General features: G+C 48.1%; 1 protein-coding gene and 1 long non-coding RNA gene across 7 annotated transcripts in view; one reads left to right on the top strand and one right to left on the bottom strand.

The window, feature by feature from the left end:
• Window positions 1-2,202, bottom strand: part of LOC142586869 (uncharacterized) — a 51,927-nt gene extending 49,725 nt beyond the window's left edge. Inside the window, exon 1 of the long non-coding RNA XR_012829269.1 lies at window positions 1,983-2,202. This is a non-coding gene — a long non-coding RNA (uncharacterized LOC142586869). The remainder of the gene's footprint in view (window positions 1-1,982) is intronic.
• A 530-nt stretch (window positions 2,203-2,732) lies between these two features.
• LOC142586868 (uncharacterized) overlaps window positions 2,733-25,953 on the top strand; it is a 62,664-nt gene continuing 39,443 nt past the window's right edge. The window contains exons 1-3 of one of the 6 annotated variants that reach the window (XR_012829265.1): window positions 2,733-2,747; window positions 14,041-14,119; window positions 17,306-17,368. Coding sequence is in view for 3 of the 6 variants with exons in the window: in XM_075697742.1 (XP_075553857.1) it covers window positions 7,315-7,336; window positions 14,041-14,119; window positions 17,303-17,368 (167 nt within the window). In the remaining 3 variants the exon portion in view is untranslated. Of the gene's footprint in view, window positions 2,748-7,180; window positions 7,337-10,125; window positions 10,141-14,040; window positions 14,120-17,302; window positions 17,369-25,953 lie in introns of those variants that run through there. The other 5 variants (XM_075697744.1, XM_075697743.1, XM_075697742.1 and 2 more) reach the window with 5 other exon arrangements.

The raw sequence follows: 25,953 nt of genomic DNA, 5'->3' as shown, positions 1-25,953 counted from the left end.
GAGGTGTCTTCCCAGGCTTGGGTATGAAGCGGACTTCTGCTTCTTTCCATTCGTGTGGAAGATTGCCACACTCCCAGACCCGGTTCATGTACTCGAGCAGCTGTCTGCGGGCCTTGTGCTCGGGGTTGTTAAGTAACTTGTAGGTAATGGTATCGGGTCCCGGCGCGCTGCCCCTGTTGCTCTCGGAGATTGCCGAGATCAACTCGGTGTAAGTGAATGGCTTGTCTAACGCTTCATTGGTAGGTCCTGCGTAGTCGGGAGGTGCGATATCACCCTTCTCCGTTTTCAGGTACTTGGCCTTCAGGTCATTGATGAGTTTGTCGGCACCCCCAGTATAGTTGTTGAGGGTGCGCGTGAGGCTTCCATTAGTGGCGCTCTTGCTGCCGAGAGGATCGATCAGGTGACGAAGGAGGCACCACGTCTTCCTCGTAGAAATGGTGCCCCGCAGTCCATCACACACGCTCAGCCAGTTCTCTCTGCACGGCTTGGACGCGTATTCAGCTGCTTGCTTGTTGAGATCATGGATGCGTTTGCGAAGTTTCTTGTTGTGTCGTTGTTTCTTCCAGCGTCTGGTGAGGCTGTGTCGTGCTTCCCAAAGGTGGGCGAGCTTAGTGTCCACACAGGGTGTTTGCAGTGTGGTCGCAATTTTCTGGGTGTATTTTTCTACCAGCTCGAGTTGTTCCTTAGCCCATTCCCCATACGATTTGGTGCTGTTCGTGTCCTCGTCTTCATCGGCTGCTTGCCTTTTTCGAAGTTTGTCCCAGTCAGTTATCTTTGTTGTTCCCATTCGGGCCTTGAACGCGGGCCCCCTGATCGTAATATTGAGGATATCGTGGTCTGACCCCAGGTTCGCGCCTGTGTTCTGCCATGACACGTCCAAGGTTCCACTCAGCAGGGTAAGGTCTGGAGTGGTGTCCCGGGTCGTACTTGTGCCCATGCGGGAGGGAGTGTCTGGTTCGTTGAGTAGGGCTAATGTGTGCTGATCCACGAGGTTCGCCAGCACCCTGCCTCTCTTGGAGCAAAATTTGTAACCCCATATTGTTTGAGGCGCATTGAAATCTCCTAATATCAATAGGGGTCGGCTGCCCGCCTCTCTCTTGCTGTCGAGTAATGTGCCCTCTATATCGAGGTTCTTCTTGGAGGGCTGACAGTATGCGTTGAGTATAAAGATGTTGTCTTTGCTTCCTATGCTTCTGATGTGAATTTCCAAGAGAAGGTGTTCACACCCTCTCTGGGTGGTAATGTGCTGCGTTGCAGCTATGTTGCTTCGGACTAGGATGTCTGTGCTTTTCTCACTGGGATCGGTGTACGTGACGTACCCCGCGAGTTTTGGTCGCGAGTTCGTTTCTTGAATTGCAGGGATATCCGGTTTGTGTTCCGCATTATCTATGTATTGCTGTAATTCGCCTATTTTGTCCTTAATTCCTCGGCAGTTCCATTGGGCTAAGATCGTTGTATCTTCCTTCCTATTTTTACGCCTGGCCGCCATCTTGGCTTAGGTTGGTAGTCGTGAGACTACTCGCCATGCACGGTTTCCCATACGGGGCTCCCTTTTTAGCTTTTTGAGGGGTTAGTATGAGCTGGTTGACATTAGCTTCTAGCGCGTCGAACTTGGCCATCTTGGACGTTATCAAGCCGATTTGGCTGGCAAGCTGTGTGACCATCTCAGTGAGGGCTTCAATGGGCTTGGCCCACGCCGGTTCCTCAGATGGACTCGATTCAATTTTCTCTGCCTCCATTGCTGTTACCGGGGGCTCCGGTTGAGCGTCCCTCTTGGCAGTTTTGCGTTTTGTGACAGCCTCGCTGCTTTTCGATTTTTCTAATGCCTCCATGAGCGCAAGAAGCGCGCTGATTTGCTCATTTTGCTTAACTACAAGCGCTTTGAGTTGCATGCATTCCTCACAATCTTTCTTGGGAGTCTGGGGAAGGGGAGGGAAATCTTTGTTGCTAAGAGCGATGGGAGATCTAACTGCCCAGCCCACCTGTTTAGCGGCGTTCCTCGACGGTGTCTGGCTCCGGGTCTTCTACCTTGAGCGTGACTCCCGGCGGCGCCCGCTGCAGCTGCTGCCGGCCACGTCACCCGGCGACGACGCTCTCAAGCCCGGCTTTGAGGCGCAGCTGCTGCTCCGCCCTCGTCCGCCTTCACGGGAAAGAGAGTGATTCCGGTACCCTGACGTAGCTGCTCCCTCCCGACGTGGCGGTTTGGAGGTTTCTGCAGGCGTGTAGTTGGTATCTTTCCCCTCCCACCGGCGTTTCCGTACCACGTACGGGATCTTGAAGCGAGCTCTGCACACCTTGTCTGCGGTCAAATGTCCTCCTCCACAGAGGTCACACTTGGGGGTACACTTGTGCTGTTCATCGGAATTTCGAGCACCACATCCCCGGCAGATCCGGTCTGTTGGATCAGGGCAAACATCCATGCGGTGGCCCAGGCGACCGCACTGATAGCAGATATCTATCTGTTTTCTGTATAACGAGCATTTGGCGAGCAGGCCCCCGTAACGAACGTAGTTCGGCACTTTGAGTCCATTGAAGGCGATCGCCACAGACGTCGTGTTAGCGATGCGGTTGGCCTCTACTGCAGTGGGATTATATTCGTTGACGATGTTCTCGTTGATTTCTTGAACCGTGTCTCCGAGGGGGACGCCTCGTACGACTCCCTTGGTCATGCCATGGGGGGCCGATTCGTAGGCGCTGACCTCGTGCTCATTTCCTTGGACGACAACCTTGGTGACTCCAACATACCGGTTAGCTTTTTCTCTCTTTGAAGTACTGATGACAACGATGTTTTGCTGGTAATTTGGGCATATCACGTACCGGATCCATTCTTCTTTGGTGACTCCCGCCGCAGCGTAAATGGCCCGGCCAACTTCCATATGGCCGACCTTGCTGATATTCAGACCCCCGTGTGGTCTCACCACGATCTTGGTATCGTCTCGGGGCAGTGCAGGCATGCGCGCTCTCTTGATTAACGTATCTTTGGCGTTCTCGGGTCTACGACCGGCACCGGAGGGTTTTGATTGAAGTGCATTGGGTAGATCTAGGTCTCGCTGACGTGGTCGGGACTTGCGTTCACCGGCGATGCGCCAGCCCAGGGTCCTGGTCACTTCTTCGGGGTGAATATCCACCCCCTCTATTTCAACACTCATGGGAGTGGCCATGATGCAGGTAGAGTTCGGAATAATGTGCGTTCCAGCAGCGACCGCCCGTCGGCCGCGGCGGCTAGGCCAAACGGTCGGCGGAGCAAGCCTAGGCTTAGCGACGACTCGCCTTGGGTGGGCACACAATCGTCCTTAAAGTCCCATAAAATGGTCCCCTACCTTAAAGGCAGGTATCCTCGTGGTCCTGATGACTACACGGAACACTTGGTGCAAGAATTTTTGTAGCACAAGGTGATAATCCGGCACAGTCATCGAAAAACTCCGAAGACGATGTGAAGCGCGTCCCACCGGTTATGCGCCTTCTTCTTCCTCCCTAACTGCATCCACCGTCGCCACGTTGTTGAGAACGAGCAAGTTGAAGGCGGTCATCGGCAATGCCTTTGAGGATGTGGGAAACCTTGTCTGACTCCGTCATGTGTGCGTCAACTTTGCGGTACAGAGCCAAGACGTCCTGAATGTACGTGACATAGGGCTCTGTTGACGTCTGCACACGGCTGGAAAGCGCCTTCTGCGCGGCAAGTTGGTGACCGTAGGGGTTAGCCGAACAAGTCTCGGAGCTTTTGTTTGAACGAATCCCAACTGGTGAACTCATCTTCGTGCGTCCGAAACCAAACTCGAGGTGTGCCACCGAGGTAAAAGACTACGTTGGCGAGCATGATAGTAAGGTCCCACCGGTTATTGTGGCTGACGTGTTCGTACAGGTTGATCCATTCCTCGACGTCTTACCCATCTTTGCCCGAGAACACGCCAGGATCACGAGGAGCGAGGAGAGTGATCTAGGTCGTCGAAGTGGCCGTAGGTGTCGGGGGCAGCAGCGTCGAATTGTCATCGCCGGGAGCCATGAAGGAAGGCTCGACGTACCGTCCACTGCGAAGCTCGGTGACGAAGTACAGGGAATGTCCACCTCCACCAGATGTGTTACGTAGGAAGACGCAGACGAAAAGCTTTATACAAGTATATATACAAGAGAATACGCCGCACTTGGCCAAGAGGCAACAGCCCGTGCTAGCCTCCAATCGTCGTCGTCGTCTTCTCACTGCTCGCCTCTCGGTCATCGCAAATACTGTTCCGCTGAAATATATTTAGTTGTTTAGAACACAAGCAATCGTTTTCGTTTCACGATCTTGTCAGTTTGATTTCTCTAAATTAAACTGTATGCAAAGGACCGTTCTTTACGCATGAGCTGGCTGTTAAATATAGATTACAGCTTTTAGAGATTAATCGAGATATTTTCGTGTTCATGTGTAGCTCCGAGTATACCCGGCGCGTTAACAAAAACATTTCCCGTACTATTCGATCCTCTGGAGCACAGTGAAGCGCGATATTGATATAGTTAATTTAGATTCCGTGCTACAATTTTCAGGTTATATCTTCGAAACAATAGAACAGCCTTTTCTGGCCCGACTTCCCTCTCATCTGTTGTGCGCGTTGTGTACTATTTATCAAAGAGAATATCACCACAGCGCTGCAGCGACGCATCCATTGGCTTGTATATCGCTGATACGTACGTGTTCCAGACAAATTTGTTGCATTATGGACAAACGATCTTTTGGCCACATTACTATCGTGTGTTTAACCTTTGTGAAAATTTCGTCTTCTGCTATATATGCCCTTCCAATAATTAGGTCAGTATTTAATTTGCGCTTGCATGCGTTAGTACAGTTTTTCGTATCTTGGGCGAACAGAAGTAATGTTTAGGGTACCGCACCTACTTACGCAAGACGGTATCTAGAGTTATATTTATTGGAACAGTGTGTCTTGCTAATCAATGTGATGTGTTCCGCAATTCTTACCCCTACATCACCATACTCATGTGAGACGTCGCGACAACAAAGTGCCACGCGGAGTACATGATGTTGAGTACCAGGAGATCTGCCACTCATCGACAAGTCGTGGAAATATTTGAGCACCTTCGAGCGGTGATGGGGCATCGCAAATGGTAGGCAAGACGTTGTGATCGGCTGTTCTATGACAAATATGGCTGTTTAAAGAGGCCTATTTGCAAAGAGGCCTAAAGTTGCAAGTGATGCCAGAAGGATTATTAGACTAATGGTTGTATCAGTGCGGTGGAACAAGCGTACTGGTATGCTCGGAATTCTCGAAGACAAGTCGTGCATGAGTTAAAGGGCGAACGCCTAAGGATTCCTGGAGGTGAATCTATTCTTTAATCCATAAACACATTTCTTAGAAATGCCAGAAGTATGGCACAGAACAGCACGTTAGGTACGCGTACTGTGAGCGTTCAACTGACGTGTTCGAAGTGCAACGCCTTGCCACGAATGTGGATGCTCCCTGCATGAAGGTGTTAACATCTTGCAGAAAGTTCATTCCAGCGAATCAGCCCGTGCTGACCTTTTACTCGTGATATTTGTTGTACTTATTGTAGTCGAGCGAAATTGATGGGTTGAATCTCTTTGTCGCATGCAATGAGCGTGCTTTGCAGATCATCAATCAAAATTTTAACGCGGTAGCAGCACGGGCTGGCTTGTTCACTGAAATCTGATGTATAGCGTTTCTCTGGCATGAACTTTCTACAATATGTTAGCGCCTTCGTGCAGAGAGCATCCAGATTCGTTGCAAGGTGTTGCATTTCCAACACGTCAGTTGAACGCTCACAGTACGCGTGCCTAACGCGCTGTTTTGTGCCATACTTCTGGAATTTCTAACAAATGTGTTTATGGATTAAAGAATAAATTCACCTCCAGGAATCCTTAGACTTTCGCCCTTTAACTCATTTCCGACTTGTTTTCGAGAATTCTCAGCATAACAGCAAGCTAGTTTCACCGCATTGACTCAACCATTAGTCTAATAATCCTTCTGGCATCACTTGCAACGTTAGGCCCCTTTGCAAAGAGGCCTCTTTAAAGAGCCATATTTGTCACAGAACACCCGATCGCAACGTCTTTCCTACCATTTGCACGGCCCCATCGCCGCTCTAAGGCACTGAAATATTTCCGTGACTTGTCGATGAGTGGCGGATCTCCTAGTACTCAACATCAGGTACTCTGCGTGGCACTTTGCTGTCCCGGCGTCTCACATAAGTATGGTGACGTTGGGGCAAGGATTTCGGAACACACTGAGTAGTGAGACGCACTGTATAATCAATAGAACTCTAGATACATTAGTGTGCAACTAGGTGCAGTACCATGAGCATTATTTCTGTTCGCAGATCAGAAAGAATTATACTAACATATGCAAGCGCAAAATACAATGCAGTGCACTGAAGATGAAGCATGCAGTCTTCCCTTTGTTGTAGTCACGTACAACAGCTTCGCTGAATACATGGCAAAATTGTGCTCCTACAGCTGACAGAAATAGGTGCGCATCGATGAAGCTTTTTTTTACCTTGCCACACAAACGTTTCTTCTGAGCACCACCTCTGCAACAAAATGCATAGCACCAGTATGGAAAGGGACTATTGTAGTCCCCTGTCTTAAAACATAATAAAGATCCATCCTCTGTGGCAAGTTGCCCTACAGCGCTATCAAACTGCCTCTGTGAGTTATTTCAAAAGAAAATAATTAACCGGCGATTTTATTCCTTCAATCAAAGAAATCCCCATCAGAGTGGTTTTAGAGAATGCGGATCTATAAACGGCCATTTCGTACAAATTGAGACATATATACGTTAAGCTATCGGGGGAGGCGGGGGCGGGGGGGGTTCAGAAAGATCTCTTTCTCTGTGTTTCTCTATATAGAAGTGGAATAGGACACCACCTGGCGCGACGGAAATTTACGTCACCTTTCAGAACTAGGTATGAGTGGCAAGGTTCTTGAGTTGTTTGTGGAACTGTACGTACTACGTTTAGATTGTCAGTTCTCCGTCTAGGTCGTTTATCTAAGCGGCACTTACACAAGCATTTATCTATTTTCACCTTGTGTATCACATGGGGGAGTACTTATTTGTACTCTTTTTATTGTAAAAATGATTCCTTTACGTCGCCGCAGGGGCGTCTGCGTCAGCAGGCGTTTGGTGTGTGTTGCGACACCACGTACCCGAGCACACGAGTGTTAGACCCACCCGCGTGTAGTCGTGCGCGGCTTAGCCGTGTCTGCGGAAGGAGGGATCCTGGGGATTGATGCGACGCCGGCTGTTTACACCTTTCAAGGGAAGCTGAAGAGTCTGTCGAATTCAATAAGACGCTCATATACGGATGCGGGAAGCTTATAAACCATGTAGGTAAAATTTGGGTTTTTTTTTTCAATTAGGAGCGACGTAATCGTCGGTTAAAATTGCGCTGTAGCTCCGCCCTACGTCGAATGCCGCGCGCTGCTGCTGACGCTGACGATGCGAGCGGAGACCGGAAACCGCGGTGTTGTGACGTCCAAATCATTAGTTCCCATTATTTCTTTCTTTTGAGTACTGCAGTGAGTACCTATTGCTAGAATCTATTCATGCACATATGGGCGCGGCCATCTTACGGTCTTTAGCAATGAGTAAGACTACAGGCTGTGACAGATAGTCACCCGATAGGATTCCGAAACATTTCGTAAGCCACATTTATTTTGGAAGCGCACACATAGTTAACATATCGTTTCCTAGGGTTGCCATTGATATACCTGGGCCCCTAATACTAATTTTCCTGATGTAAATCGCTTGGTGCTGATCATGATGAACTTCCCTACGCGCTAGCCAAATACCGTAGCACAATAGAGCATTGACACGGAACGGGTTGCAAAGGCCCTGCGCGGGATGTTAGTGCACGCAGGGGTCCGACTAGAGATCGCGTGTGAACGTAGCAGGACCTTTACGGGGAGCGTCACGCTGGAATTTAGCCGTCGACTTCCGTTCCGACATCTACTAACTGCTGCCTATCACCTAATGGCGACCGGCGTTGCCCAGAAATTTAGTAGTACCCAGAAATAAATTGTACATCGAACGTGACAGGCAAGTATGAAAACAGACTGGTAGCTTACTACATGGCTATATTGTTATCCTCAATTTCCTCAGGCGAGGTTGGCCTTGCGTTGGACCTCTGGTACGGCCATCACGCTCCAGGACCAACATCAATCCTACATCAGTTATGCACATGGGAAAACCTGGATGCTCGCCAGAAAAGTATTGAGGGCTATATATTTATCCGACAGGAAGGATTGTAAGCACGTCAGATAACTTGGCTGCGTGGGGAGTGATTGTATTATGTGCGCTGGGAAGTAAGCGCTTCGAGAGGAAACTTACCGTGTATTCCAGCTGGACCTTTTAGCCATCTAATAATTTTGGAATTTTCCCCGCTACCCTGGATCTGTCAAACACTTGTTCGAAAATAGCTTTCGTTGCCCTTTTCACCTGTTTTGAGTACGTGAGTGGTGGCCCCTTGTGGTTGTTGGTCTTTCACCGCCAATAAAAAAAATGCTGACGCAACGACCGCGTACTCTTTTATTGCGATAGAAGTTATATGGGCACTCCAGACGTACTTTTGTCGTCCCCCTGATGTTCCGCACGAAGTCCTCCGCATGCCGCAGCTGCGAGTGAAAGCGCGCGAGGGGAGCCGACCATCACGGCTTGATGTCGTGCGCGCAAGGGAGGTAAGCGGGAAGGAAACCGCCGCGCGAAATACCCTAGGGGAGAGGAAGGAGGGTGCGGCGTTGAACTCCGGCAGCTACTGCGCGTTGCGAGGCCGCGCGCGCCCTACTTGAAAGCAATCTGCGTGCGACGGAGGCTCATAGCTTTGTGTGTGCTGCGTTCTCGCGGCTCTGCTTGCCTTGAAGCGGTATACAGCACGAAGGTCACTTCGCTCGCTGCTGCTGCCGCGCTTCCTCGCACCAGCGTTTCGACAGCGAGCGTCCGCGCTTATCCAGCGTGGTGTGTTCATGTCTGCCTTTGCGCGTTGACACCATGCTTCTTAATTTAGATAGTAAGCGAACGTTTGCAGGTTTATACGACCATAAAGTTACTATGCTTACTTCACATAGCTACGCATTTGCTGTCGCATTCGAGGGTTCGCCTTTCGGACGAAGCTGCGACTTTCTTTATTGGAGTCTTTCATATAGCTTCGCATGTAAGTGAATAGCCTAGCTAGCCCGCACGGGCATTCTCGAGAGAGTTTTGAGGCGATTGAAGGCTTGGAAGCTTTGATGGAATGCTCGGAAAGAACAGTGCTCCTCTGATCCCGCCTGGATCTCCCGGTGTGGCAGTTTCAGGAAAGGACTCCGACTCCGATACAGATGTACTGCTAAACAGCCTCATCCTCTACGAAATCCGCAATAAAACAACAAACGCTATCGTGCTTTCTATCTTTGACGTTCACGCCATCCGACAACTCTGACACAGGCCGTGTCAGAGTTGACAGGCGTGTCTGACCCTGAACTAGTATTTCTATTCACGCATGTGCTCTAAAGCAACATGCCATCAATGTCCCAATCAGCCGAATAATTGAAACTTATTCGATGCAACATATTTCATTCCACTTGCTGCTCACTCGGATCTGCTGTTTGCTCACCCTGTGTTTTAAGGCATTTAGATATTTTGGCTATATTTAATAGGTTACAACACCATTGATTGTTTTCGTTCCGCGATCGTGTCGCTTTGATTCTTCTGACATCAGGTGATGTATGCAAAGCGCTGTCATTTACATTTGAGCCACCTATAATAATTGATTTCGTGCCTTTCACAATAAGCGAAATATGTACGTCTACACGCGTGATTCGCCTGTACCCGGCGGTCTAAAACAACTATTCCAATACTACTCGCTCTACTGGTGTACTGTGAAGCGCGCCATTGCTATGTTTTGTCTAGGGTCGGCGCTATAGATGTCCCGTAGTTGCTAACCCATGGCTAGATATTCAGACAAAACGAACCGCCATATAAAGCCCCTGCTTCCCTCATTCGGTCGTGAGTTCTGCATGCTATTTCTCAAAAATAATTCCACCGCAGTGCGTCCGTGACGCACTCATTACCGTGTATTTCGCAGGCACGCACTTATTCAAGGCAAATTTGCTTTATCGATAAACCAGCGCTGTGATGGCATCGCTATCGTTTGGTAAGCATGCGTAAAAATTACGGCTTCTGATATATTTGCCCAGTGAATCGTCAAATGCGTTTTTAAATCGCGCGTTTGTCTGTATGCATCCTTCTTTTCGCATCTCATGCACATAGAATTAATGTTTAGCAGACCCCACCAACTTGCCCAAGAATTTATGTGGAGTTGTATTTGCAGTGCAGTGTGTGTCCTTCGGGTATTGATACTATGTGTTTAGCACTTCTTCCCCAGGTCACAATACTGAAGTGTGACGTCATGGCAGCAAAATAAAACGCAATGTCATCAGTGTTCAGAGTCCGCAGACCCACCACCCGTGGAGGAGCCACGGAAATATTTGGGTTCTTCGAGCCGTTTTGGAGGCATGCAAATGATAAGGAAGACGCTGCGATCACATGTTTTGCGACAGTTTGGACTGTTTAATGACGTGTGAAAAGTCAGTAGTTACGGTTGATGCCAGCAGGGTTATTAAACCGATGTTTGAACCACTTCGGGTGCACAAGCTTCCTGCAATCCTTACATAATATCAAAAGAATATCGTAGGTACGTGAAAGGGCGAAAGCCTAAAGATTCTTGGAGGGTAACTTACTCTTTAAGAAAAACCGATTTCTTAGAACTGCCCGGAGTATGCGTTAGGACAGCTCGTTCGCTACACATATTTTGGCTTTCAAATGCCTGTGTAGCGAATGCGAGGCCTTGTCACCAACGTCAACGCTGCCTGCATTTGAGCGATGGAATTTTGCAGAAAGCACATTCCAGAGCATCGCTATACGTTAGACTTTCGCAAGGATGCCTGTGCTGATATTTTAGTGATATTATTTTTTCTAATGGCAGTGGGTTGGGAATAATAGATGGGTTCTCATAGTGCGTGTCACATAAAATGAGTAGGCTTAAATAATGAGTTTCAACTGGATAGAAGACAACTTTAAAAAATGAAAACGAATGCTGTGAAACATCTGCAGGAATGTGGCAAAGAAAAACAAGCAAAAGATATCTCAAAGTGCAGACACAATTTACCGGCGGATGTTTTTTTTTTCATCTCCTGCGATAGTTTGCTGGTATCCTGCCTAACGCAGTTACCACCGACTTCCATTGCACACTCCTTAATGATGCCCACAAGATTGTCGTTCATTGCTTCAACATTAAGGTCCTCTTCCGGAGTTAAAGCCGAATACCTGTTCTGTAGCTTGATCTGGAATCCCTCTATTTTCCCTCTTACCGCTAACTCATTAATCGGCTTCTTATGTACCAGTTTCTTCCGTTCCCTCCTCAGGTGTAGGCTAATTCGAGTTCTTACCATCCTGTGGTCACTGCAGCGCACCTTGCCGAGCACGTCCACATCTTGTATGATGCCAGGGTTAGCGCAGAGTATGAAGTCTATTTCATTTCTAGTCTCGCCGTTCGGGCTCCTCCAGGTCCACTTTCGGCTATCCCGCTTGCGGAAGAAGGTATTCATTATCCTCATATTATTCTGTTCCGCAAACTCTACTAATAACTCTCCCCTGCTATTCCTGGTGCCTATGCCATATTCCCCCACTGCCTTGTCTCCAGCCTGCTTCTTGCCTACCTTGGCATTGAAGTCGCCAATCAGTATAGTGTATTTTGTTTTCACTCGCCGATTCCACGTCTTCATAGAAGCTTTTGACTTCCTGGTCATCATGACTGGATGTAGGGGCGTAGGTAGACCTGTACAACCTTCATTTTGTACCTCTTATTAAGTTTCACAACAAGAGCTGCCACGCTCTCGTTAATGCTATAGAATTCCTGTATGTTACCAGCTACATTCTTATTCATCAGGAATCCGACTTCTAGTTCTCTTCTCTCCGCTAAGCCCCGGTAGCACAGGACGTGCCCGTTTTTTAGCACTGTATAGGCTTCTTTCGGCTTCCTAACTTCCCTGAGCCCTATTATATCCCATTTACTCCCCTCTAATTCCTCCAATAGCACTGCTAGACTCGCCTCACTAGATAACGTTCTAGCGTTAAACGTTGCCAGGTTCATATTGCAATGGCGGCCTGTCCGGAGATCTGAGCAAGAAACGCCAATGTATGAAAGCATCTAACCCTACAGCTAGAATAGAACTGGCAGAACTTTCGAAGTTAATCAACAAGCGTAAGACAGCTGACATAAGGAAGTATAATATGGATAGAATTGAACATGCTCTCAGGAACGGAGGAACCCTAAAAACAGTGAAGAAGAAACTAGGCATTGGCAAGAATCAGATGTATACGTTAAGAGACAAAGCCGGCAATATCATTACTAATATGCATGAGATAGTTCAAGTGCCTGAGGATTTCTATAGAGATTTATACAGTACCAGTGGCACCCACGACGATAATGAAAGCGAAAATAGTCTAGAGGAATTTGAAATCCCAAAGGTAACGCCGGAAGAAGTAAAGAAAGCCTTGGGAGATATACAAAGGCGGAAGATAGCTGGGGAGGATCAGGTAACTACAGATTTGTTGAAGGATGGTGGACAGATTGTTCTAGAGAAACTGGCCACCCTGTATACGCAATGCCTCATGACTTCGAGCGTACCGGAATCTTGAAGAACGCTAACATAATCCTAATCCATATGAAAGGGGACGCCAAAGACTTGAAAAATTATAGACCGATCAGCTTACTGTTCGTTGCCTACAAACTATTTACTAAGGTAATCGCAAATAGAATCAGGAACACCTTAGACTTCTGTCAAGCAAAAGACCAGGCAGGATTCCGTAAAGGCTACTCAAGAATAGATCATATTCACAGTATCAATCAGGTGATAGAGAAATGTGCGGAATATAACCAACCCTTATATATAGCTTTCATTGATTACGAGAAAGCGTTTGATTCTGTCGAAACCTCAGCAGTCATAGGGGCATTACGGAATCAGGGCGTAGACGAGCCGTATGTAAATATACTGAGATATCTATAGGGGCTCCACAGCCACCGTAGTCCTACATAAAGCAAGCAACAAAATCCCAATAAAGAAAGGCGTCAGGTAGGGAGATACGATATCTCCAATGCTATTCACAGCGCGTTTACAGGAGGTATTCAGAGACCTGGATTGGGAAGAATTGGGGATAAAAGTTAATGGAGAATACCTTAGTAACTTGCGATTCGCTGATGATATTGCCTTGCTTAGTAACTCAGGGGACCAATTGCAATGCATGCTCACTGACCTGGAGAGGCAAAGCAGAAGTGTGGGTCTAAAAATTAATCTGCAGAAAACTAAAGTAATGCTTAACAGTCTCGGAAGAGAACAGCAACTTACAATAGGCAGCGAGGCACTGGAAGTCGTAAGGGAATACATCTACTTAGGGCAGGTAGTGACGGCGGATCCGGATCATGAGACGGAAATAATAAGAAGAATAAGAATGGGCTGGGGTGCGTTTGGCAGGCATTCTCAGGTCATGAACAGCAGGTTGCCATTATCCCTCAAGAGAAAAGTATATAATAGCTGTGTCTTACCAGTACTCACCTACGGGGCAAAAACCTGGAGGCTTACGAAAAGGGTTCTACGTAAATTGAGGACGACGCAACGAGCTATGGAAAGAAGAATGATAGGTGTAACGTTAAGGGATAAGAAAAGAGCAGATTGGGTGAGGGAAAAACGCGAGTTAATGACATCTTAGTTGAAATCAAGAAAAAGAAATGGGCATGGGCAGGACATGTAATGAGGAGGGAAGATAACCGATGGTCATTAAGGGTTACGGACTGGATCCCAAGGGAAGGGAACCGCAGCAGAGGCGGCAGAAAGTTAGGTGGGTGTATAAGATAAAGAAGTTTGCAGGGACAACACGGCCATAATTAGCAAATGACCGGGGTAGTTGGAGAAGTGTGGGAGAGGCCTTTCGCCTGCAGTGGGCGTAATCAGGCTGATGATGATGATCCTTCAGAGCAGGCGGCATCTTGTTGCAGGTCTTTCTGCTGGGGACCTCCGTCGCCGGAGCGGTCCCATTGCGTGCGGCTGGCAGGACGACGGATGCCCGTCACGCAAGTGAATCACGCTAATGATTCTGTGTCTTCTACTTCTTGTCGGCGTTCTTCACTGTCGACAGTTGTGTTAGACGGCGACCCTTACGTGTCCTTCATTTATCATGGATGTCTTCCATTCACGCGGCTCCCGTCCTGGCCTTGATTTGCCCACCACCCCGAATTATCCGTGGTAGCATACGTTCAATGAGGGGAATGTGTGCCTTGAGAGCGGGACGTCAGTCATGCTTTGCCGAGAAGAATTAGCTACAGGTTAGGGTTCGACCGGTGCGGTCCAAGTCTGGGGGTGCGGAGACAGAGTGGTCGTCTGAACTCTCGCTCATCGACGCATGCCCCGCTATGTTACTGTTGCTGCGAGCCTGTCCAGGCACTTGGTCGATTTTTGCATCTGACCTACGCGCATTTTAAGGTTTAAGGTCATCATCTTTTTGTCACAGGCTCTCGTGCTCATTCTAGTGATCTTGCCGACCCGGTTCATCGTTTTCCTGCTGAGAGTATAAATGACCGCGCATTTTTCAATTTCACGCTGCCCCTCGCGCACTTTCGCAAGCATCTTACGAACCACGCAATAATACCGTGGACATTTCGAGCACAGCTGAGCTAGGTTCATTGTCATACAGATGCAAATTGTTTTCTCTTCCCCGTTCATGTCCCTTTACTTTAACACCTCTACACACCCCGTAAAACAACATTCTATTTCCCCTGTTGTTTCCTTGGCTTAGTTAACGAGGGGTTTGACAGAGTTGAGAGAAACAAAAATCAGACCCTTCAATATCCCTCTTTATTCTCTTTCATTTACATTACTGTGACAACACGGCAATTTAGTGAGTCTCGTTGAGGAGTGCTATGTTGTCTCCGTAAATACTGCATTCTTCCTTTATTTGTGCAAGAAGTCCTAGCTCTACGCTGTGCAAGATGATCTTGACTACTGCCCTTCTTTCGAAACGGTTCCGGAAGTTTAACAAGAACGTCCAGCCATGTTCTTGGAAGCGGAAGAAGAACTTTGGCGTCCAGAAACGATTTATTAGGGGTGAGGCTAAGCATTCATCTCCCCACCTCCGTATTCTGCCAGTTTAAGGCGCTGTGAATATTCTCAATAGAAAATGATTGATCTAACGAGAATCAACACTGAGGCGTTGGTTCAGCGATGATGCCGGGAAGAAGTCAGTTTTTCTCACTATATTTCACCCAAGCACACACAGATAAACTTATAAACAAACCGAATCAACATAATTCTAGAGCAGGGTAGAGAATGGGAGCCGCCAGAAAGTAAAATAAGAGTTCGGATTCTAAAGCGCAATGGTCAGTCAATACATAAACTACAAGATCCACCAAGGAAAGATATCTACCATAAGGTGCAACTCACTGCATAAAGGATCCGTAGCCATTGTTGCTCGGGGCCTGAGGTGAGCGCACCCGCCTCGACTGTGCCGACGCTCCTGTAACTGACTGAGGAGCAGATAGTGGATTAAGCCATTTGCCGATGACAAACTGCGTAAAGCACCGAACGTCATGAGACGCCTCTACGGAGGATAGTTGCAACGCCCAGCAGAAGCGTTTAGCCAAACGTCTGGGACTACGAGTCACCTGCTTCCACGTCTTGGACGTCGTTCTCCTTTCCTTCAGTACAGGTGCCCGCTGTCTTCTACTCCAAGTCGCTCTTCTCTCCCCCCGCTTGTCAAGACATGACACCATTCGGCGCCCGCTTCGCACTCCTGGCACAATCGGAGCACAATACAGACCAGGAGCACACTACGAGGATGCTGTTCATTGGATTGCTCATGCGCACACGTGACGCAATCGCAAAGGGGCTTATTGCCAGACTATGTCGTTGCTGCCACGCCCTGACAAAGCTTCCACCCCGGCCCAACACAATGCGCTCCAGCCTACTGGTTTGCTTCGCCGCTGCCATAGCGACAAGTGCAACTTCTGCAACCCTATCTTTTTCCCCAACTCTCTCCCTCCCCGTTGGCACTGAGATGTGCTTCGCTCCAGCTTTTCTTTTTAGATAGTATCGATATCACTCTTCCGTCGCGTGTTCTGAGCTGGCGTCTTCTTTCTTTTCTTTGTTTTCCCCACCACTTCACCACTTTTCCTTCACCACAGTAGAGGATAGCTTCGACGAGGTCGTCGGGCAGTTCCCCATTATCTCATTCTCCGTGAGCGACTGTCGGCGCGGGTAAACGGCCTATGAAAACGGCCCGTCCTGCTCCACAAAAAGAGCTCGCAAGGGGGCAGCTCATCGGTGCGCCTTGAAGAAGCCTTGGCAACTAAGCCGGTTCAGCTCTGGCTCAAAGTTTCAGGCTCGTTGGGAGGATCACGTCGAGGGTGTAGGAAACATTCCTGTTGGAATGGTTACCTCTTACCTAAAGAGTAACAGCCTGTGTCTTTCGGCCTCAGACAAAGAAGGTGGGTTCCAATGTCACACGTCACGCGTCCTTCTTTAGGAAATCTGAAGTTGCTGTGGGTGTGCTTTCTAACAATTGGCCAGATGTTAATCTAAAGACCGGCAAGTTTTGAGCAAAATGTTTGTTAAACAAGCTAACAAGCTAAATATTAGCTCACTCGTCACGTCCGTTGAAAAGAAAGAAAGCACAGCCCTGCAAATGTTTTTCTCAGCAAAAACTCACAAGAGCGGAACACCATTCTGCGTGACGGTCTCCGAAAGGGGAATGTGGCAAAAGTCGACTGGCTGTTGGCTCCAGCGTTACGTAAAAATGCTACAAGAGAATGACCCATTCTTAGTTAATATTCATTTCAGATAATTCAACATCTTAAGGAGAACATCAATGTTCCGTATAAGGGCTTCTCTGTTGATGTTAAGGATTTATATTGCTCCATTCCACATCATGCGCTCACTGGCATCGTTGAAGAAGCCATTTCTGAATTTGGAGCAGTGGCGTTCCAGAATGAGTGTGGTGTCAGTATCAACGGTTTTTTGGATGTTCTAACAATTTACCTTAACTCCACTTTCTCTGAATGGAATGGAAAAGTTTATCTGCAGAAAAGCATCTTGTGTATGGGTTCAGGCATTGCCCATATTCTGAGCTATCTGTTTTTGAGGCACTTAGATAGGAAGGTTCAAGCTCTTTTATCTGGCCAACATGTAGTATAATATTTTCATTTTGTCGATGATTACCTCATTCTGCTAGACTGCAATGATACCGGCTTTGATTCATCCCTCCAGCAGACACTCACGCTGTTTAGCGAATGCCTGGAACCGCTCACTCTCACGCATGGACGTCCTGAAAAGGTACGTTTAAGTTTCTTTATTTGAGGTTGTCATTTTCAGGCGAGCATGTCTGTTGGAAATATGGGCCCCGCGCTAAAAAAATCCCGCTGGCTCTTTCATCAGCCTATAGTAAATTGGTCAAACGCGGCATTGTTCAGGCATGCTTGAAAGACGCCTTGCTGAAGTCCTGTTACCACTCAGTACAAGAGAGCTTCAGCCCGTAGATAGTTCGTTTGAAGCCTTTGGTTATCCCAGCTGCCTTATTGTTTTTGTTTCAGAGCCGCTGCGTAAGAAGTTGCACTCTTGTGATACCCCTCCATGCCCACGTTATATTGTTCGCAGGAATCAAGCGGTGTCCCATACTATCACGCTATCTCCCAAAAACTAAATAGGCCAACGGGCGGGAGTTTCGGTCATTTTTTTCCTCACCCTACAAGTTATCTCAGTTATGCGCTAAGACCAGCCCCGTCAGCAGACGATCAAAATCATGCAACGTTGCGCACAGAAAGGGTTTCGTCGAAGAGACAAACGGGAACGTGCCTAAACGTGAGACTACAGGAACATAATAAGAAAGTTAAAAAAAGCGAGAGAGGGTTTCCTTGGGATCTATATCTCCCAATACAAATGTCATTCACCGTTAAAAAAAAAACAGAAATAATAGCAAGCAACACGCAAGAAAACACTAGACTGATCATTGAGGCAGCGGCTATCGCAGAAGGCAACGGCGTAAGTAAACCATCCCTAGCATTGACTGCTAAAGAATTTGCATTTATTGGACCTGTGTGTGGGTGGCCGCCTTAGGCCTTGTCGCGGCCATGGTGCGCTCTTGTTTATTTGTGATGACCATGCTTACTTGCACGATTGTAACCGATTATAATCATGTGCTTGAGAGTATATATACATACCTTTTTTCTAATAAACACCACTTAGAAGTTTGTTCTTTTCCTTGCGCCTTTTTAGTGTCCCATGCCCACCCTTGCGCTAGCCACTTCAGCTGTCCCATCAGCCTTTCGAGACGCTTCCGTTTTTTGAACCGCCACAATGAACCCTTTCCCGCATGGCAGGATGGCCTGTTCCTTTGTCTTATGGGCTGCGTTGAGGCGCCTATCTCGAGTTTCGAATGCGCTGAATAGTTCACTCTTTTGACCCTGCACCGTCTGAAAAAAAATTGCCTTGCCAAACGGTCACCGAATGTGCTGTTCAGAACCCCGAGCGTCGGGTTTCTGCCCTGCTTTGCCGCCATGGCGTTACCCTCTCTGTTTGACGACCCCGGAAGATCGCCCAAATTTGGCGGTACGAGGAAGGTCTTCAGTGCCTCCTTAACCTTGTTATGGGTGCTGAAACAAACCTCCTCCCCGCAAGACACGTCCTCCGGAATGGTCATCATAGGTCTCTACTTTGGGAAATGCCAGAGAGTCACTCAAGTTCGGCGGCACGAGGAAAGCATCCATCCCCGCACTGACCGTAATAGGGTTGCTGGAACATGCTTCTTCCCCGCCAGGAGGGCTCTCCGGTATGGCCGCTGACTCTGTTTCGGCGTACGCCTGAATTGCGCAGTCACCGAAGCTGGATGCCTCAGCGATCTCCTCTCCGACTTGCTGCGTCAGGTCTTTTCTCGACTCGGCCGCCACCGCATTCTTGTCTATTCTAGACTATTCCGGAATATCGTCCATATTCTCTGATACGAGGAAGGTCTCCAGTGCCTCCTTAACCTTCTCATGGCTACTTTAAGAAGCCTCGTATTCGCAAGGGACGCCCTCCGAAGTGACTCCTCTTTTTAGACCCAACGACGGCCTCGCTTTCCTCACGCTCTGATTTAGAGGTTTCGCCACCACACACTTTTTGCGCTATTCCTTCACTGGCGCAACTTCAGTGTCCTCCAGAGGACAAACTTTGCAGTCAACACTCGGGCTTTCCCTCTCGCGTTCAACATGAATACCGAAATAACGAAGTAACCCACGCTTAGCTTTATCCTAATTCCTGAATTCCTCATCGGAAAGGCGAGTTAAGCAAAGGACTCGCCCAATAAAGGTAACCCGCTAAACTAGGAGGCCAAAAGACACAATGTAACTTCATATCCGTGCACACCTGGTCGAAAAAAGACACAAAGCATAGAGTGCCTACACCGTCCCCGAAATCGCTCAGACTAAATCGTTCCCGTTGAGCTGTGAACTGCAGCCTTTCCCTTCGAATTTCTTCCATTTCCCTTTCGTAGTCTTCCTCCTCGCGCTCGCGTTCCCTCTGGCCTTGAATATCCTCCCACGCTTCCACAATATCTTCGTCATCTCTGCCCCTTGCCTCTATTGCACCGATCACCTCCGCCCTCGCTAAATGCTCCCCCTCCCCCCCAATCAATCCTGAATTCCCCACACATAATTTTTGGTCCGTTCTGCGCAGCGTTTCCAGTCCATGGCTACCTTTGCATTGCCGACAAATGTCTCAAGGAATTTATTGTAGGCACAAGATATCTTTCAACAAGGCTTCTAACACCTTTGCTACCAGAAAGAAAACGTTAAGTCTGACAACTCTCAAGGAGAAAAGGTCGTGCACTCACCATACCGAATTCGAAGCACTGCGCAGACTATCTTACCGCTGCCGTCCAATGTTGCGACCGGAGGCCTGAAGATATGTGTTTTCGACTCAGCGAGGAGGAGTAAGGGAAGGTGGTGCTGAGCCCGAAATCCAAGAAGTTTAAGCACACACGTGTATATTACATTACGTAAAATAGTTTTACAAGAACCTCTGCTAAATAAGAAGTTCATGATCAAGTTCTAGCAGGCGATCGCTCCAAGCGAATGTCTCTTTAACACTGCGTTATTATTGTGCAGTCGCCTTCCCCCTATCCGCCGTCAGCAGATCGGTGACATCATGTCCTACCAATCCGGAGGTTGGTAGTCCTTTCCCTTTGAAGAGAGCTACGCACATCACTGTGCACGAAGAGGGGACGGGGGGAACACACTGACCTCTTCTCTGGTGCCAGCGTGGTAGTTTGCGCGCATGACATGTGATGCTAAGGAATGGCCCCTCCTAGAAGAGTCACTCCTGGTTGAACCTGTCTTGACAGATCCTCTAATCGCCAAACTCCTACTGGCGGCCATTAATCATAAGAGTTGAGGATGGCTTTGGCGAGGTCACCGGCTCGTTGCCCATTATCGCGTTCTCCGTAGCCGACTATTGTCGCAGGGCAAACGGCCGATCACAATAGTTGCTGTGACGCAACAGTTGATGACAAACCGGCCGTGCGCGGTCGCCCGGGCCGTATTTTGAAAGGGTTCTGCAAGCGGCTCATACCTCTTGGTGCACTGTGTTCTCGCCGCTTTGCGTCGAAGCGAAAGACCCCACGAAGGTGACTTCGCTCGCTGTTTCTGTGACGCTTGCGCTCACCAGCGCTTTGACAGTGACTGTCCGCGCGCATCAAATATGTTGTGTTCGTATATGCTTTAACGCGTTGCCACCATGCTCGTTAATTCAGTTAGTAAGCTAATTTTTCCGAGTTTATAGGGCCGATAAAACTACTATTCTTACTTCCTATAGCTGTGTACTAATTTGCTATCGCAATCGACACCTCGCTTATTGGGCGAAACTGTTACATTCAAACAATGTAGCACCTTTCCTAGCACCACGGAAGTAAAATCTTCCGTAGTGTTAAGAAAAGTGCTAGATTGTTTGAAGCCAGAATTGATCTCGAACGTGAAGCCTCCTGGAATGACCGTGCGAAGCTTATGACCTGCTTTTCGGTATGACCCTACTCTGTCTAATAAAGTTCAATTCAGTTCAATCTGTGTGCCGGCCACGGTATTCTCTACAGCTGCCAGAACTGCCGCATGTTTCATAGTAGCCAATGAGTTCTTTAACTCCACCACCACTGCAACACTAGCGCTCCTCATCCAGGCACGGCACCTGCTTCCAAATAGCAGAAGTAGAGGAGCAGGCTGTGCTTGGTGCACAAGCCAGGATAGAAGGTTGTGTTGGCCACAGGAAAAAAGGTTCCTGCTCTGTTCCTCGCGATGACTGGTGCGCCGGTAAACACAACGCCCTATTGAAGCTTACCTAGCGTCGATGCCAGCGATATTGTTCAATGTTAGTAATCGTCGTTGTGTTTTTCTTTCCTGTCGGAATGGAATGCACACTCAACTGAGTCCATTGCAGAGGGAGAGAGAGAGAGCGAAACAACAATTACGGGCCGGACGCACCCTCCCTCCGCCTACCAGACGGCCTAAATTCACTGAGTATCAGCGGCTGCCTCGGCTAGCTGGACGGCGAAGATCTGGTCCCGCTGGTCTGAGCCGAGCAGCAGGCGCTGCCACAGCGGCCAGTTTTGAATAGATACTTTGTAGGCCAGTAGTCTTTCAGTTGATCCAGTAGCTTGAGCTTCTCGGATTTGATGAGATTGTGAAGCATTTGCCGCATTACTAAGTCAACTGCCAGGGATATTATGCATGCTATACCAACGGCATGGTGTGGCGCCCATACCAATGGTAATCTCTTTAATGGTAAAGGACGTCTCGCATCCTGTTTCACCGTCCTACATCTTCTCTTCGTAGACGTACGTATCTGGCATAACAATGAGCTGCAGAAAGAACGCTCTGGCAGCTGCTTCCTGAAGCTACTCTGGCGTCAGGTCGGCTGCCACCTTCATATTGAGCACAGTGTTGGTGGCTTGCGCTTGCCTGAGATAGCTTGCTGCATCCACCACGCTTTGCAGAGTCTGTTGCGTTCATTGAATTTTCGCAGTGCACCAGTCATCTGGATTGAGCAAGTTCATCTACTGACGCAACGGCATTTTATGTTTGCGTAGCCTTTCGTAGAGCTCATACAATGCGCGTTCTGAAGACGGTCGCAAGCAGCCCACCGGTTTACAGGATGATAGTAGTCGGAGCAGTCTCATGCTCTTCCAAATACTGTGTGGCACCTTCCGCTGCTCGAAAGAGTCCCCGCGTGTCAGGAACGTGCTCACATCGCTCGACCCCTGTCTTTCGGAAGGCTTCGCCATCGAATGCCTACGCCTGCCATAAGCGCTAGTGCAGTCAGTCGTCCACAGAACAACCCATATTGATGAACTAAAACCAAACAAGGACTGTATGAACATCACGCTATCATGTAGCTTCCTCATCATGGCATTTCATCAACTGGAGGCCAGCACCTTTTTCAAGACGAAGTGTTCTGAGCAGATATCCAACTTTTTGTGCAACAACGATAAAATTGAACACGCTTTCTGTGTAGATATGTAAAACCTCATGTGTCTTTTTCCTAACTATCAACGTTTACCTGCACTGAAGAAATGCAATGAAGACAATGATGGGGTTAACTTTGTCACCAAAGTTGACAATTAAATGAGAGAACAGAGAAGTGAAAGACAGCGAGGTACGCCAGATGAAGTGTCCGGTTGGCTACTTTGTAGTGACACTCTGTAATATGCCCGTGCAGTGTGGCCAGTTGTGCACAGCGTGAGCCATAGTTATAAATTTAAAGTAAACAAGGAACACATAAATGTCCGGCTAGTATACAGCTTGCCATTCGAAGCATATGAACTGGAGGTCAGCGCCCTTTCTTCACGAAGACATCTGGGAAAATATCCACTTGTATAAGAACGACAAAATTGGATACGTTTCTTGCGTATATATGAAAGACCTCGTGGATCTTCCTACCTAATTAGGCATGCGCTCGCCGAGTGCTTGGTCGCTGCCGTGAAGCACATCTTGTGCGGCTCTTCGATTTTTTCCTCACTCTTTCACCATGTTCTCCTCCTCCACTTTCTTACTCATGGTTCTGCTGTACCCTTCTCTCCCGCTTTCCAACTCGCGTTTTCTACGCTATCCAAGTATTTTATCCCCCGCTGCGCTCTTCTTTCGCTCTTTCATCCTTCGCTGTGCTCTTTCGCTTGGTTACGGTGAGGGACGCCGACGCTCAACACTGGAACACGCGCCGAAGAGCTGCGCTCTCAAAGTACTCCGAGAGTTATACTTGGATTGCCTTATATTTAGGGCCCCTCCTTTTCGGGTTTCATTTATTTTAATTGGGGAAAGAAGGGAACAGGCGAGAAATCTAAGGTTTTGTTGCAGCAAACCGGGGACAAAAAGGTTATTTTTGTTGTCTGGCATTCCAATGCTGCGAAAGTTTTGGGTAAGTTTTGGAAACAATTCACACAAGCAATGGTGCCTCTTTGGATACCAACGTTCTATTGAGCTCGCTGGAGCTTATAATAGCTCAGAGGAGCATATAATGACAAACAGATCCACTGGCAAGTCATCTGATGAACACACCTCTGCAGATACTTATTGTCATGCATTATTGCTAAATTTAAAAGAAACCTCATTATCGAAAACAACACATGCGGACAGGTTTCCAGACACCGCGTTGCTTTGTTCTCTGGCCTTTTTAACAAAGTGAGGTAGTACGAAATGTTGCGCACAAGGGCATGCTTCGCCGCCGGCGTGACATTCTTCGTTATCTTACAAGCCCTTGTTGACGTATGCATCATCACATGCATCAATTGGAAAGATTTCTGTATTCTTCCTAGGGGGCGCGCGGGCCCTTTAGTTCTTGTAAGCTGCCATCCTGTTTTGCTGATTGCCAGTTTACATTCTTGCAACAACATTAGTGGAGTCAACACGAGAATAATTAGTTACCGTTCATTGAATGTAACGTAGTTGGGTACACATACTCTCAACTTCATAGCCAATGTTTGCAATGCAGATTAACCTCGGCGCTACATAACACGCTTCCCAGTGCATTACAGCCGTTTACATCTATGCAGTGTGCTGCAAGTGCGATGCCATACGCCAACGTCATGTTCGTGTAAACGTGGCTACTAAAAAAGACACAAGCCTTCGTTCATAGACTCGAGACAGTAAGCCATGAATATGTCATTTTTATACATATACCGGCTATCGCTTGACTGGTAAGCGAAAACGACACGTATGCGACATTCATATAATAATATTTTTGTCAATATCATCTTTCGGTATCGCTCGCTCACCAAAACGGGGCACCGTGCATCAATTTCCTAACAGCTACATTTCTTATTAATGTTTACGAAAGTTTACGAATGTTTACTAGAAGGGTTGAGCCCTAATTTCGTAGATTTAGTGGGCGTGAAGGTTCGGAGTTACCGGCTTTTAACATCAAATGAAGCATTCTACTTGTATTCCTAGAGATGCACTTGTTGTGACCCCCCTTTGATGCATTGCAGATGATCTACTATGTTTACATTATCGGCTTGCGTTGAAAGGGCGTACGTAAAGCGAAGTATCTGTGTAGCATAGGGCTGGTCTCTGTCTACAAAACTCTACAGAGTGGTTCATTATTTGATACTCGTGGCAGATGGCCTCCATATTAGGCAGCGTTCTCTTCCACTGTTAGACCTAGATTTTCCACAGGAGCCGCACCTCTCTCTAGATGGTCTAGATGGTCGTTCGACAGCTTATGTTCTTACTCGACGCCTTACTTTCGGAACAATTCCTCTCGCATTGGCACTCCAACGCAACTGCTTATTTCTAGAGAATCTCTGCTCTGGCTTCAACTTCTTCCGAGTCGTCGACCTTGCATGCTGCACTGTACTTGAATACGTTACTATACCGTGACATCCCGCTTCCGGTAGTGCGCTGTGGCGCAGCTCAGTTGGAGTGGCAGCTTCGTCCAGCTGTCACACAATATATTTTCTTATTTTACTTCTTCCACAAGTTCGCACTCAACAACCAACTTCTTAGTGCGACTTGAGACAGCTCTAGACTGCGCATTTTGAGTGTGGAACTTCGGTATACCCGCGTAGCACAAATGTGCGCTCAGCACAGCAAGTGCAACTTCGTCATTCGCACCTCGGCCTCGAAGCGTCCCAAAGTTATCATGCGCTGCTTCTCCTACAAAACGTTGCAGAATTGCACGCTTGTAGGTTCAGTATTATGTACTTGTAGCCGGTAGGAAGTTTTCAGAACGGGCTTGCAATTTCCTGCAGACCATTACGGCTTGGGGCTCGGATACTGCAGTGTGTATCGCGTTTGATATAGGCCATCGCAAGCGATAATTGGTTCATGACCTTTTGAACTCGTGTGCAAGCGCTAGTTCATCCTCACTGAAGAAGGATCTATAAGACCGGCCACCATAACGCGCTACCAGGGCCACGATTTGGAAGGACATCTCGAAGAAAACAGGCAAGAGAAGCGATTGTCAAAATACACTTCCAGTCGTCCGCCATGCTAAGCATAATGTCCGGTCATTTACTTCGCTTACCTACGCGCACAGGTAAAGATGAATACGTAACACTCGATGACCGCGGGCACTCGCTGTCAGAACGCTGGCGTGAGGAAATCCGACAGCAGCAGTGAGCAAAGTCACCTTCGTGCTGCCTAATGCTTCAGCGCAAACTGAGCGGCGAGAACACAGCGCCCAAGAAGCTGCAAGCCGTCGATGCACCTTGACTCGGTCCTCATCCCAGTTTACTTTCAAGACAGAGCCCATGCGGTCGCGCGCGGCCGCGACATACCCGGTTGCCGCCCGAGAATAATGCCTCTCCCCCCCCCCCCCGTGCCCTGCGCGTGACGGAAGACGGTGCGCTTCCTCCGCGCTTTCCTTCCTTGCACCCTCGCACGCTTTCGCACGCATATACA

This window comes from Dermacentor variabilis, chromosome 7 (genome assembly GCF_050947875.1).
Source record: "Dermacentor variabilis isolate Ectoservices chromosome 7, ASM5094787v1, whole genome shotgun sequence".
Taxonomy (NCBI): domain Eukaryota; kingdom Metazoa; phylum Arthropoda; class Arachnida; order Ixodida; family Ixodidae; genus Dermacentor; species Dermacentor variabilis.
Note: the sequence above shows the minus strand (reverse complement) of the source record. Positions and strands in the feature narration are given on the sequence as shown.